The sequence below is a fragment of the Protomyctophum parallelum genome (genome assembly GCF_964188405.1).
Source record: "Protomyctophum parallelum genome assembly, chromosome: 7".
NCBI classification, from domain to species: domain Eukaryota; kingdom Metazoa; phylum Chordata; class Actinopteri; order Myctophiformes; family Myctophidae; genus Protomyctophum; species Protomyctophum parallelum.
The window spans coordinates 4,861,383-4,876,041 of NC_139705.1; the positions used below are offsets into that span (position 1 = coordinate 4,861,383).

The 14,659-nt window shown below is 44.3% G+C and overlaps 1 protein-coding gene across 2 annotated transcripts in view; it reads right to left on the reverse strand.

Annotated features, from left to right (window-relative positions):
• Positions 1–778: 778 nt before the first annotated feature.
• ap4b1 (adaptor related protein complex 4 subunit beta 1) overlaps positions 779–14,659 on the reverse strand; it is a 31,321-nt gene continuing 17,440 nt past the window's right edge. The window contains exons 11-14 of one of the 2 annotated variants that reach the window (XM_083769602.1): positions 13,447–13,654; positions 11,907–12,251; positions 5,543–5,893; positions 779–3,014 (exon numbers count right to left, since the gene is read on the reverse strand). In XM_083769602.1, the coding sequence (XP_083625728.1) occupies positions 2,536–3,014; positions 5,543–5,893; positions 11,907–12,251; positions 13,447–13,654 (1,383 nt within the window). In that variant the 3' untranslated portion in view covers positions 779–2,535. Of the gene's footprint in view, positions 3,015–5,542; positions 5,924–11,906; positions 12,252–13,446; positions 13,655–14,659 lie in introns of both variants that reach the window. The other variant, XM_083769601.1, reaches the window with a different exon arrangement.

Below are 14,659 nucleotides of genomic sequence, written 5' to 3' on the forward strand. Positions count from 1 at the left end.
TAAACATGATTTCTACAGTGGAAACCTTTGTGTAAAGGCCAGCCCCCTCCAACGCTTTGCAACGCAACTACCGGTAGTTGTAACTAGAATACGCAAATACTTGCAAACATTTCCCCAAACAAAGGCACCGGTCTGTGGTCAGTTCAGACTTCTGCAATGTCTTGCAAGTGGTTGCAAGTTGCGACTGGTTGCATTGTTGTGGACAGGTCTGACCTCAACATCTTTGTGAAAACAGAAGTACACCTTGTGTAATATGTATGTAATATGTATACAGTATGTTGCCACTGCCAGTAATACTGTAGATGACATTTCTATAGTTTCTAATTTGAACATTTCTGAAAAAACGCATTGTCTGAGCTCTGCCCAACATTTTCCAAAGAGAGAGGATCAATAATAAGAAAAAACATCAGTTTGAAGTGGAATGCCTCATTCAGTTCTATCAACAAGAAGTGTGTTTTTATATGAGGTATATGAATGGAGTGATACCACACAGAACGCTACCACCGCTGAAATGCTATCACATATTTTCTAGCACTAGGTGTATTCCTTCCCCAAAAATGCTATGAAAACTATTCCCCCCCCGTGGCCTGGCCAGAATTTGGGGTCCTGACTTGGTGGTACTATCATCAGTCTCCTGCCAAATGGCTTTAACAAATTCAATTGGCTTTTGTGAACTGACAAAAGAAAGAAAGAACATCCGCACACTAGTTTCTAGAGCTCCGAGACTTACTTTATTTAGAGGCCACAAATTGCAACGTTTCGACCTACAAGGTCTTCATCATCAGGCAGATATTCTCTGTGAACTATTACAGAAACACAGTTTCTCACATGTAGCGGCCAGTGTCCAGTGCTTTTGCACACTGGCTCTCAATGCTGAGCATAGAGCAAGCACATTTTCCGTTGCTACTAGCTTTATAGCAGCTGAGCTCAAACCCAGCATTACTCAATGGCGAACCAGTGCAGTCTTGCACGCACACACACAAAGCTCATTAAAAGGAGGAACCTGAGAAACTCAGTCAGACTAGAGGCATTCTCTTTTCCCAATCAAAATATTGTTGAATGGCAAACCAGGGAATTTCTCACAAATACATTATTACAAGTATTTACAGACTTTGGGTTATGCGCCGTGTAGTGTGTACATGCACTGCATGTCAACACATTTTAACCTATTAAGTGTTGATTAAATGCTATATGTCTTCATTGTCTAATAAATATTAAACAAGGCTATGTATGAGTAAGGTATCCCCCTCTTCCTAAATGTAGGAATTTGGACATGGAGTTAAACGTGTAGATGTAAACCAGTCACATGGAGTAAAGGTCTTTCTGTCCTGTGTAGGAGTGTATGGCAGACAGGATCATATCCACGATGTACTGTATAGACAACAAACAGCCAGAAGCAAGCAGAACCAATCTAAGTTAAAATGGATGAAAAAGGTTTTGCACACCTACGACAGGTGCCTCTCCAGCTCAGTGGCCTTGTGGTTAGAGTGTCCGCCCTGAGACTGGGAGGTCGGGGGTTCGATCCCCGGCCGGGTCATACCAAAGACTCTAAAAATGGGACCCAGTGCCTCCCTGCTTGACACAAGGGTTGTATTGGGGTGTAAGTCCCTGCGACATACTAGCGTCATGTCCAGGGGGTGTAGGCCTACTTGTACATCAAGCTGCCTCACACTACAGAAACAGGAGATAGACTCCTGCCCCTATGGGCCTCATGGCTACAGAAACATGAGATAGACTCCTGCCCCTATGGGCCTCATGGCTACAGAAACATGAGATAGACTCCTGCCCCTATGGGCCTCATGGCTACAGAAACATGAGATAGACTCCTGCCCCTATGGGCCTCATGGCTACAGAAACATGAGATAGACTCCTGCCCCCTATGGGCCTCATGGCTACAGAAACATGAGATAGACTCCTGCCCCTATGGGCCTCATGGCTCGGCAAGGCTACTTACGACAGGTGCCTCTGAGTAATGAACTTGAATAGTAGAAGAAAATGAGCCTGTTGAACGTCCGAGTGACAGATCTTTACCAATACATTTTTGCCGGACTCCCCCTTCCCCTTCCTTCATTTGTTCTACTGTTTAAGTTTAGGTATAATAATAGTAATAATACTCCAATTTCTTTTTTCTTGTGCTCAAAGTCGCTTTACCAAAACGGAAACAAATTAAAAATAACTTTATTAAGAGATAACTAAAAAACAAAAACATTGAATTAGAAGGCAAAAAGTGGTGAGTTTGGTCTGGTTAAGGTGAGGGTAAGGATCTGGGAGGGGCGGCAACCAAAGAAATCGCGTGATCTCAACATACCAGATTCGGATTTGTGCAGAAATTAGATTAACAGTTCAGGAGCCACGACAACCGATACAAATCTACGAGGACATTTCCCCCCCACTGTGGAGCATAGGACGTCATCGTATTTCATGCCGAGTGAAATACAACAAACGATACCATTAAAAGGTTACGGGTTGTTCGTCTTTATTTTGAGCTAGACAGCAGGGAAGCGCTTCACTTATAATGCCTGTGCTTTTGTGCGTTCACACGCTCTCCGAACACATTGCGAGCAGGACAGTGGTGAGCACAGAGAGAAATCCCATCAGAGCTTCGTCGTCTCTCGGCTGCTGCTTAAGAGTCACCTTCACTCCCTCCTTTCCCTCCTTTGAGCCGTTTGCTTCCTCTCCCGGGCCCTCCTCTTCCTCACTTTCTCCCATGTCTCCGTCGTCCACGTGTTTTCCTTCTCTTTCCCTCGCGTCGTCCTTGCCCGTGTACAGCAGCTCCCCGAGGATGAGCGTGTCGCGGCGGGGCCGCGGCTCGGAGGAGGCGGCGGCGGCGGCGGCGTGCACAGTGCGAGTGTACAGGTACACCTTCCAGGGCACCACGTGGGGCGGCGTGAAGGCCAGTGTCTGGATGTTGACGAGCTGCAGCGCCACCTGGAGGCTCCGCGGCGAAGCGCAAGGCGCGGCGGGACACGGGACAAACCTTTCCACGCATACGTGGGACTCCACTCCTCCGGCACCTACAGGGGGAAGCACGTACAAATTACAATTTAGGCATTTAGCAGACGCTCTTGATCCAGAGCGACTTTAAAGGTATATTCAGTGATTTCACTTAATTCAAATATCACTTCTTTTTTTGTTTTGTTGTGATAATCCTCTCTACTATAGAGTGTGCTGACCATATAAGGAGTTCCTCCCTGTCCCCAGTTAACCCCTGCGGGTCAAAAAACCTTAGGTTCCGTTTTTGGCTCTCTATCCTGATTGGATGAAAGGCTTTAGGTCCCACAGCCAAAAACGAAACCTAAGGTTTTTTGAGTGAAATCACTGAATATACCTTTAAGCAAAAACAAAAGCATGTCATACATCCCATTATATAAAAAGTAGTTATCATGAATCGTGTATAAACTAAGAACGTAACAGTGGAGTATCTATGTCAATTATACATACTATACTATATTATATATCATACAATATACATGTGTACTATAAAGTGCTATGACTACATAAGATGCAATTCTAGTGCCGTCTACGTAACGAGCTATGAGTCTGTCTAAAATACTATCCAAGTCGACATAAAGTGCTATCTAAGGGGCTAGGCTAGGGCAAGTGCTACGGGCCATGGTGGAGTCTGAAGAGGTGGGTTTTCAGACTACGGCGGAAGATTGGGAGTGAGGCTGCAGTTCTGACTGTGATGGGAAGTGCATTCCATAGTTTTGGAGCCAGAAGGGAGAAGAGTTTGGGACGCGTGGAGCGTTGTCCCGGCGTTTTTAGTGAAGGTACCTCCAGCTTCCCTGCGTTGGCTGATCTGAGTGCGCGGGAGGGTTTGTAGGGTACGTTCATACTTGTGAGATATGGGGGAGCCATGCCTTTGGTTGCTTTGAATGCCAGCATCAGAGTTTTGTATTCTGTGCGGGCGGCGACTGGGAGCCAGTGGAGGGAGCGGAGCAGGGGGGAGACGTGTGAGAATTTTGGCTGGTTGAAGACCAAGCGAGCTGCGGCATTTTGGATCAGTTGGAGGGACTTAACCCATTCTGACCGGGCACCCATTTTGGTGTTGGCATCATGTTATGCTTTAGCTATTGAAAAATAGCAGATCTACAAGCTCATATCGCGCCACCGAGTGGCGCGATACGAGCTTGTAGGTCTGCTATTTTTTGAAAAATCGAAGAGCGACTGACATTTTTTTTAGAATCTGATCTCAGGTCAGAATGGGTTTAATCAGACCCAGTGTGTGTCCGGCGGAAACCTGGTATGAATCTGATCTCAGGTCAGAATGGCTTAAGTGCACATGCCGGTAGGCCAGTAAGGAGGGAGTTACAATAGTCACGTTTTGACAAGGCTTGAGTTAGGTTGCAAAGGGTCAGTATTTACAGTATCTATTTCATTTCGATGATTCATTGTCTCCACCAGGCCGAAGGCATGGGGAGAGAGTATGTTTTGCACGTCCGTGTGTCTGTCTGTCCGTCCGTTCAGGTTTAGGTTGTCATATAGATACAGAGTATAAATACAATGGAAATTATTTTGCTCAGAGCACTCTCAGTCTTACATACACGAACATACGGGACATAAACAAACATCTATAGTGCAAAGAAAAAGACAAAAACACAAACAAAGTGAAGTGACAATACAGGTCAAGGTCAGCTGTCCATCAGCCTGACTGCCTGGGGGAAGAAACTGTTACTGAGACGGGTGGTGCGAGATTTGATGCTCTGGTAGCGTTCTTTTTGGAAGGGAGTGGCACTTTGAACAGGGTATTTGCGGGATGGCTGGTGTCTTTAATGATGTTGTGGGCCTTTTTCATACAACGAGTGGTGTAGATGTTGTGTCAACGGTCCTCTGCAACCTGTTGCAGTCCTGAGCGGTCGTGTTACCGTACCACACTGCGATACAGCCAGTTAAGACACTTTCAATTATACAGCGATAAAAGTTCACTAGTCCTTTTATACTTAAGCCACATTTTGTAAGGCGCCTCAGAGGGTACAGTCGCTGCTGCGCCTTCTTGAGGATGTACTCGGTGTTGAGTGACCATGTGAATGTGTCTGTGATGTGTATGGCCAGGAATTTAAAGTTATCAACTATGGGCCGATTCATACTCCTATTTTACCGCTGTTTCGGCGCTGTAGTGCCGAAATGATTTCGGCTCGTCAGAAATTTTCAGTAGCACCGAAGAGCCGACTTTAGGACGGTACCCGCCCCCCCCCCCGAACCTCAAATGACGACACATTGTAGGCTCTGCAGAGCCGAACCGACTTTTATTCGCCTCTAAAATAGGAGTATGAATCGGCCCTATGTCACCACGTCCGTCTGTTACTAGATAATCTCATGCCAAACTTTGCACACACACTCCCTAGATGCCAACGATGAACCTTGTAAAACACATTTTTTAAATATTACTACTCCATATTTTGTTCAAAAAAATCCCGCTAATCGTTACACGGTCTATATATCTATAGTCATGTGCTCAAGACAGATCTGTCCGATTGCGGTGTAAGTGGCATCCTCACACTCATTATTCAACTGGTGGCAGTGCCGACCACGATCTCCTTACCTTGTCCAACGTGTTGCAGCAGCCACAGGCACTCAAACTCCTCCGGGCTCAGAGCTGGAGAGAGGGACAGGCTGCAGAGAGGGGCCAACTCCTCCGGGCTCAGAGCTGGAGGGGCCAACTCCTCTGGGCTCAGAGCTGGAGGGAGGGACAGGCCGAGAGGGTCCAACTCCTCCGGGCTCAGAGCTGGAGGGAGGGACAGGCTGCAGAGAGGGGCCAACTCCTCCGGGCTCAGAGCTGGAGGGAGGGACAGGCTGCAGAGAGGGGCCAACTCCTCCGGGCTCAGAGCTGGAGGGAGGGACAGGCTGCAGAGAGGGGCCAAATCACCAGTGGCAGGAACCTCAGCCGACGATTCTGAGCAGAGAGTTGTTGCACTATCTGGGCCTATTGGGAGAGAAGAAAAAGGTTAGAGAGGACTGGAGTTTAGTCTCTTGTTTTTGAACGGTGCCACTGGCTACGTTTACATGAGCAGTTAAATCCCCTTTTCATTCCGAATATAAGTTCAATCCTATTAAACGTTGTTATGTAAACACATACAAAAACTTACATCCGAATGAAAACGCTCGATGCGATCTAAAAACCATTCCGATGTCACTGGCCGGATTACTCCGATGTTCAATGTGATTGAAAGAAAATTGGACTCATGTATACACTGCTTCGGATGTAAATTCATTCTGGTCTTTCTGAGCATGCTCATTTCCATTGCGCTCCAACTCCAAGGCGCTCATAAGCCTCATATCCAAGGCGCGCCGAGGAGTTTGCACATAGAGCGCGTTATTTTGTGCATTTTGTGTGTGTGTGTGTTCAACGGTCTCTCTCTCTCACACTCTCTCTCTCTCTCTCTCTCTCTCTCAAAAATAACGAGCGACCCGATACAATAATAATCAGTGTGTTGCGTGCCCTGGCCGTGCTGTAGATAATAAAGTAGGCTACACATAAAAACGAGATGATCACCTTCCCAGCAGAGAAGGGGAGCCGCAGCAGGTGGGGAAAAAAAGACGGTAAACATAATATGTATGTCCGTCCCTATCCAAGCAGCAGCCTCAAAACTACTGCGGAATGAAATGATGGGATTTCAAAGTGTCGTCTTTCGTCTGAAAGTCACAATGAATGAACTGCCTATATTTTATGTGTCCAACAGATGGCGTAGTTTCACGTGAATTAACATGTATCATGTCTTCTATCACTTCTCCATATAAACACTCATTCGGAATGACCATTTCCCATGTAAACTCACGGCAAAAAACATTACATCGGATGTATTTTATTCTGAAGTATTTATTCGGAATGATCACCCTTCATGTAAACGTAGCCAATGACTTCCCCCATGTGTATATGTCTGTCTGTCTGTTTAGAGTACGAACAGCTGCAATACCGCTGGGTGACCTAAAGTGGCACTGTTGAGCAGCTTAAAGGGCCCACTGAGCAATATCATCATCATCATCATCATCATACTATAATTAGTGTGGTTGCCCTTAGGGCTATTGTAAATGAGGATACTTTGCCGCACTACTCCTCCCACTGTTTTTGCCATATGTCAAATTGACCGGCTTCATCAGGAATCGTGTGCTTGTATTTTGCTAAGAGATCCGTTGTATAGTTTAATTGATATTAATTAATTAGTTCCTCATAGACTTATAATGGGGAAATCGAAGACTAAATGTATGTATTTCTTTCCATTGGAGACCGTAAGTGCCATATTTACAAGACTTGGGGGGAGGTTCATAGTAATTATGAAAATTAATTGAAAAGGAATTACATCAGTCGGCCTCATGGTGGCGCTATAACAGACCACTTTACGTTTTTCCCTATAACTCTTGAGTCGTAAAATCTAATTTTTCCTTGGGTCATGATGCATTTCCATGCCCATTTTCGTCAGGAAAAAAAATCCTGCAAATTTGAATTGTCTCCAAAACACACTTTTGGCTCCTCCTCCTACAGATTCTTTCCAAATCTCACAAAAATCGGCACACATGATCTCCGGACCTATCCGATTAAAACACCAAATGCTGAATTTTGGTAGTGCGTATCGTTCGGCCGTAATCGTCGTCCGAAGATAGTAGGAGGGGCGCATACCGTCTCTTCGGTGCTACTGAAAATTTCTGACGAGCCGAAATCATTTCGGCACTACAGCGCCGAAACAGCGGTAAAATAGGAGTATGAATCGGCCCTTAGATAGCATTTGATACAGACTTATAGCATGTTATGTAGACAGCACTACAATTGCATTGTATATATAGTCATAGCACGCCATAGTACAGATGTATAGCATGTTTCTTGATAAATGCTTTTATGTGATGTATTCCCATGCTTTTTGTTCTTGCTTAATGTAAGTTGCTCTGGATTAAGAGCGTCTGCTAAATGCCTAAATTGTAAATTGTAAACAGCAGGGCTGAATCATTCAGGCCGCGGTAGTCACACCCAGCCAGGCCACCCTATCCATATACCCACACGTGTGTACGTATATACGATATTACCGTTCAAATTTCATATTCTACATTTTAAGTGTTGCAACACTTATACATACACACACGCACATGTACGTGTGGGGATTGAAAAACCATAAAACCTGGGTGATCTACTGTATGCTATCAAATTGTATGTTTATTCACGCAGCATAGTAGGGTACTGTACAGTAATATGAATGATACATTCTCTGGCTGATTTTAGTTTCTACCCTTCTAAGGACCAGCTGAGACCCCAACTTTGAGAACCAATGGTGTAGTGACGGGCGGGAACCCCTTTTGGTGTTTTAAGAATTATGTTATACTTTAGCTATTGAAAAATAGCAGATCTACAAGCTCATAGCGCGCTACGAGCTTGTAGGTCTGCTTCATGGGGGGGTCCCTGGAACAATATATTTGATAGTGCGTATCGTTCGGCCGTAATCGGCTTCTGAAGTTAGTGGGAGGGGCCTATTTTACAAAAAACTCCACAAATCCCAAGCCAAATGTCCAACCCACCCCAAATTTGAATCAGATATCGCGGGTGGTTTAATCAACCAAAAGCAATTCCATTTTCATCCATAGGGGGCGCCGCAAATGCAAAAAGATTAACCGTTTGTTACAGATTACAGATACAGTTTTTGGGGGGCATAAATACCCTCCGAATTGCTTACACATGATCACAGGGGTGACGTGACATTGTAATTGGCTGGCAATATTAGTGGGAGGGGCCTAAGCGACTGTGGCAACCACACTTTGCCATTTTGAAAAATTGCGACCTTTCTAGTTCACTCAATGTCTGTCTGAATGTCTGAAACACTGTCTGAATGAATGTCTGAAACACGTCTGAATGTCTGAAACACTGCCTGAATGAATGTCTGAAACACTGTCTGTCTGAATGTCTGAAACACGTCTGAATGTCTGAAACACTGCCTGAATGAATGTCTGAAACACTGTCTGTCTGAATGTCTGAAACACGTCTGAATGTCTGAAACACTGTCTGAATGAATGTCTGAAACACTGTCTGAATGAATGTCTGAAACACGTCTGAATGTCTGAAACACTGCCTGAATGAATGTCTGAAACACTGACTGTCTGAATGTCTGAAACACTGTCTGAATGAATGTCTGAAACACGTCTGAATGTCTGAAACACTGTCTGAATGAATGTCTGAAACACGTCTGAATGTCTGAAACACTGTCTGAATGAATGTCTGAAACACTGTCTGTCTGAATGTCTGAAACACTGTCTGTCTGAATGTCTGAAACACTGTCTGTCTGAATGTCTGAAACACTGTCTGTCTGAATGTCTGAAACACTGTCTGAATGAATGTCTGAAACACTGTCTGTCTGAATGTCTGAAACACTGTCTGTCTGAATGTCTGAAACACTGTCTGTCTGAATGTCTGAAACACTGTCTGTCTGAATGTCTGAAACACTGTCTGTCTGAATGTCTGAAACACTGTCTGTCTGAATGTCTGAAACACTGTCTGAATGAATGTCTGAAACACTGTCTGTCTGAATGTCTGAAACACTGTCTGAATGTCTGAAACACTGTCTGTCTGAATGTCTGAAACACTGTCTGAATGAATGTCTGAAACACTGTCTGAATGAATGTCTGAAACACTGTCTGTCTGAACGTCTGAAACACTGTCTGAATGAATGTCTGAAACACTGTCTGAATGAATGTCTGAAACACTGTCTGTCTGAATGTCTGAAACACTGTCTGAATGAATGTCTGAAACACTGTCTGTCTGAATGTCTGAAACACTGTCTGTCTGAATGTCTGAAACACTGTCTGTCTGAATGTCTGAAACACTGTCTGAATGAATGTCTGAAACACTGTCTGAATGAATGTCTGAAACACTGTCTGAATGAATGTCTGAAACACTGTCTGTCTGAATGTCTGAAACACTGTCTGTCTGAATGTCTGAAACACTGTCTGAATGAATTGTCTGAAACACTGTCTGTCTGAAAGTCTGAAACACTGTCTGAATGAATTGTCTGAAACACTGTCTGAATGAATGTCTGAAACACTGTCTGAATGAATTGTCTGAAACACTGTCTGAATGAATTGTCTGAAACACTGTCTGTCTGAAACACTGTCTGAATGAATTGTCTGAAACACTGTCTGTCTGAATGTCTGAAACACTGTCTGTCTGAATGTCTGAAACACTGTCTGAATGAATTGTCTGAAACACTGTCTGAATGAATGTCTGAAACACTGTCTGAATGAATGTCTGAAACACTGTCTGAATGAATGTCTGAAACACTGTCTGTCTGAATGTCTGAAACACTGTCTGTCTGAATGTCTGAAACACTGTCTGTCTGAACGTCTGAAACACTGTCTGAATGAATTGTCTGAAACACTGTCTGTCTGAATGTCTGAAACACTGTCTGAATGAATTGTCTGAAACACTGTCGTAGCTCCTCACCGCCTGCACCAATCGCTCCCACTTTTCACGCAGGCATTGACCATAATGTTACGGAGGTCTTAACGAAGCCCTTTTTTCACAAATTATTGATGAATAATTAATTTATTAGTGCATTGAAATTCCCCATAGACTTACATGGGAACATGCGGAAACTCTCATCAAGTATTTCTCTCTCAGACGCCGTCAGAGCTACAGTTGGAGTGGAGGTTCATAATAATTATAAAAATGAATGTAATAAATAATTACAGCAGTCGGCCTCATGGTGGCGCTATAACAGCCCACTTTTCACTTTATAACTCTTGAAATATATTTTTTTGATTCCTTGGGTCGTGACGCATCTCCCCATATAGGCCACGCACATTTGCGTCAGGATATATTTGCAGCCATTTTGACTTTTCTTCAAAACGCACGTTTTGCTCTTCCACCTTCCAGCTTTTGTGCAAATCTCACAAAAAAATGGTACACACGATCTCTGGACCTATCCGATTAAAACACCACAGGTGTTTTATTAACGATACAGAATTTCCATAGTCTGTATCGTTCGGCTGTAATCAGAGTCCAAAGGTTAGTGGGAGGGGTTTCACAAAGAATGACACAAATCACCAACGGAATGTCCAATCCACCCCAAATTTGGTTTGAGAGCCCAATGCAATTCTATTTTCATCCATAGGGGGGCGCCGCAGGAATAGAGAAATACATCTCCTCTACTAAAGCTCATATTGTAAGGCTTGTAGATATAGCAAGATAATCAAGACGGGATTTATTTGTCACGTACTCATACAGCTACTGTTCATGTTCCACAGAGACTAAGATAATAAGAAAGAATACAGGGCTCAAGAAAAAAAAACTACTTCTGGACGGGAACCCCTTTTGGTGTTTTAACTAAGCATTATGTTATACTTTAGCTATTGAAAAATAGCAGATCTACAAGCTCGTAGCGAGCTTGTAGGTCTGCTATTTTTTTTGTAATCGTAAAAATGTGGCGCAAATCTTTGAATATATTATTTCACAGCGAACGTTTTTAACGCAAATCTTTGCTTCTGGGGGAGTCCCTGGAACAACATATTTTCAGATGGGGATCGGCGGCATATTACATATCATTTTTGGGGGTACTTGACATGAAAATGTTTGAGAACCACTGATATAAAAACATGAGTTTTTTTCAGAAAACTCGTGATTTGTAGAATCGACGTCAGGTCAAAAATGGGTTAACGAAACCAAGGAAGGGTTTAACCAATTCTGAACGGGGACCCATTTTGGTGTTAGCATCATGTTATGCTTTAGCTATTGAAAAATAGCAGATCTACAAGCTCATAGCGCGCCACCGAGTGGCGCGCTACGAGCTTGTAGGTCTGCTATTTTTGAAAAATCGATCATTTTTTAGAATCTGATCTCAGGTCAGAATGGGTTAATCAGACCAGTGTGTGTCCAGTGGAAACCTCGTATGAATCTGATCTCGGGTCAGAATGGGTTAATGTCTCACACTCACCACTGAGAGTTTGCTCGGCCCGTGGTCTCGGGTCCAGGGAGTCGGGGAGGTCCATCTTGGGCGTGGTGAGGTCAGAGCCGGTCACATGATGCTGTGGGCTCTCCCCATTCGCCGCAGCAGAGCCTGCCTCCTCCGCGGCAGCGCCGCCTGGCCTCAGGGGTTCCAACGTGTTAAAGCTCCGTGCCCACTGGCTGACCGGCTCCGCCGGGCGGCCAATCAGGACGCCCAGAGAGGGGTCAGCTGACCTCCGGCCGCGGAGGACGCGGCGCGTCTCCTCCACGCCGCGGCGCAGCAGGCGGTAGTAGAGCAGCGCCTGGTCGCGCACGCACATGTCCGTCTCCTCCTCTGAAGACACGGGAAGGAACGTTAATAGCCATTCTGACCTGAGATCAGATTCTAAAAAAAATGTCTTCTACATCCTGACAGTTTTCCATTCTGACCTGAGATCAGATTCTAAAAGTGTCTTCTACATCCTTACAGTTTTCCATTCTGACCTGAGATCAGATTCTAAAAGTGTCTTCTACATCCTGACAGTTTTCCATTCTGACCTGAGATCAGATTCTAAAAAAAATGTCGTCTACATCCTGACAGTTTTCCATTCTGACCTGAGATCAGATTCTAAAAAAAATGTCGTCTACATCCTGACAGTTTTCCATTCTGACCTGAGATCAGATTCTAAAAAGAATTCTTCGACATCCTGAAAGTTTTCCATTCTGACCTGAGATCAGATTCTATAAAAATATGTCTTCTACATCCTGACAGTTTTCCATTCTGACCTGAGATCAGATTCTAAAAAAAATGTCTTCTACATCCTGACAGTTTTCCATTCTGACCTGAGATCAGATTCTAAAAAAAAATTCTTCTACATCCTGACAGTTTCCAATCTGACCCGAGATCAGATTAAAAAAGAAATGTCTTCTACATCCTGACAGTTTTCCATTCTGACCTGAGATCAGATTCTATAAAAATGTCTTCTACATCCTGACAGTTTTCCATTCTGACCTGAGATCAGATTCTATAAAAATATGTCTTCTACATCCTGACAGTTTCCATTCTGACCTGAGATCAGATTCTAAAAAAAATGTCTTCTACATCCTGACAGTTTTCCATTCTGACCTGAGATCAGATTCTAAAAAAATGTCTTTTACATCCTGACAGTTACTTTCCATTCTGACCTGAGATCAGATTCTAAAATTTCAACGTCAGGTCGAAACTTCACTGTTCATCGCACACACGCACACGCACACGCACACACACACACACACACACACACACACACACGCACACACGCACACGCACACGCACACGCACACGCTCACACACACAAACACACACGCACACACACGCACACAAACACACACACACACACACACTTATAAAATACATTATCAAGGGCACAAATATTGCTTCTGATATCCCACGCACTCGAAACATCATGTGTCTCAGTGCTCGAGTCCAAACAAGCCCTAAGTGTACAGAATATAGGCAACACATGAACGCACACACGCACACACACGCACACACACACACACACACACACCTATGCAGTAGTGCAGCAGTCGTCCTAGCATGTCCTGCGTCTCGGCGGGCCGGCAGAGGAACAGGCGCGTGGCGGCGGTGAGCAGCTCCGCCTTGACGCCCAGGGAGACCTCGCTCCGCACGCCGTCTATGAACGCCTCCAGCACGTAGGGGGCGCCAGAGACACGCTCCCCGTAGACGCCCAGCAGCCAGAGCAGAGCCTGTCTGCCCTGCAGGGGTGGGGGGGGGGGGGGGTATAGAACCTTTTTAACCCATTCTGACCTGAGATCAGATTCTAATGCACGGAAGAATGGTGGTTCTTTAACGCATTTTGACCTGAGATCAGATTTAAAAAAAATGTCTTCTACATCCTGACAGTTTTCCATTCTGACCTGAGATCAGATTCTAGAAATGTCAGTCGTTCTTCGATTTTCAAAAATAGCAGACCTACAAGCTCGTAGCGCGCCACTCAGTGGCGCACTATGAGCTTGTAGATCTGCTATTTTTCAATAGCTAAAGCATAACATAGTGCTAACACCAAAATGGGTTAAAGTATACAGTAATGGCTCATTTATGCTCAGTCATAGCATGGTGTCCTGTTAAAAATAAAATAAAAGCAGATATAAAAGCGCACAATTGCGTCGTGGATGAGCTTGTAGATCAGCTATTTTTTGCCAGGTGAATTATAAGTCATTGCTGTTGGGGCATAAAACTTGTATCGACCATATATGTTTTCGGAAATCAATGCCCTACTTACCTACTACTTCAAGGGTCAAACAACAGCAGTGAAAATAGCCGATCTATAAGCTCACAACACTCCGTGGGTGTGACACGTTGTGAGATTGTAGATCGGCTATTTGCACTATTTTATATAACATTATTTTTTGTGGCTTTATTCGCCTTTATTTGATTTTTTCATAGAGGGATAGGTATACTGAATATATGTATGTATACTGGCTGACAGGAAATGGGGAGAGAGATGGGGGGGGGGGGGGGGTGACACGCGGGAAAAGCCGTCGGGATCGGGAGTCGATTGTAAGAAAGAATATATGGCCCTTATTATCCCCTATGAGAAAATGGTGTCCCTTATTTGAAAATCAAATAGAAAAATTGGGTCATTTCCGGTCAAACCCCCCCAATTTCAGGTCTAAATTACGTTAATCAATTACATTAAATGAAACAACACAGTACAATCTTTTGGCTTCCAGCGACCCCACATTGTTTCTTCAGGAACA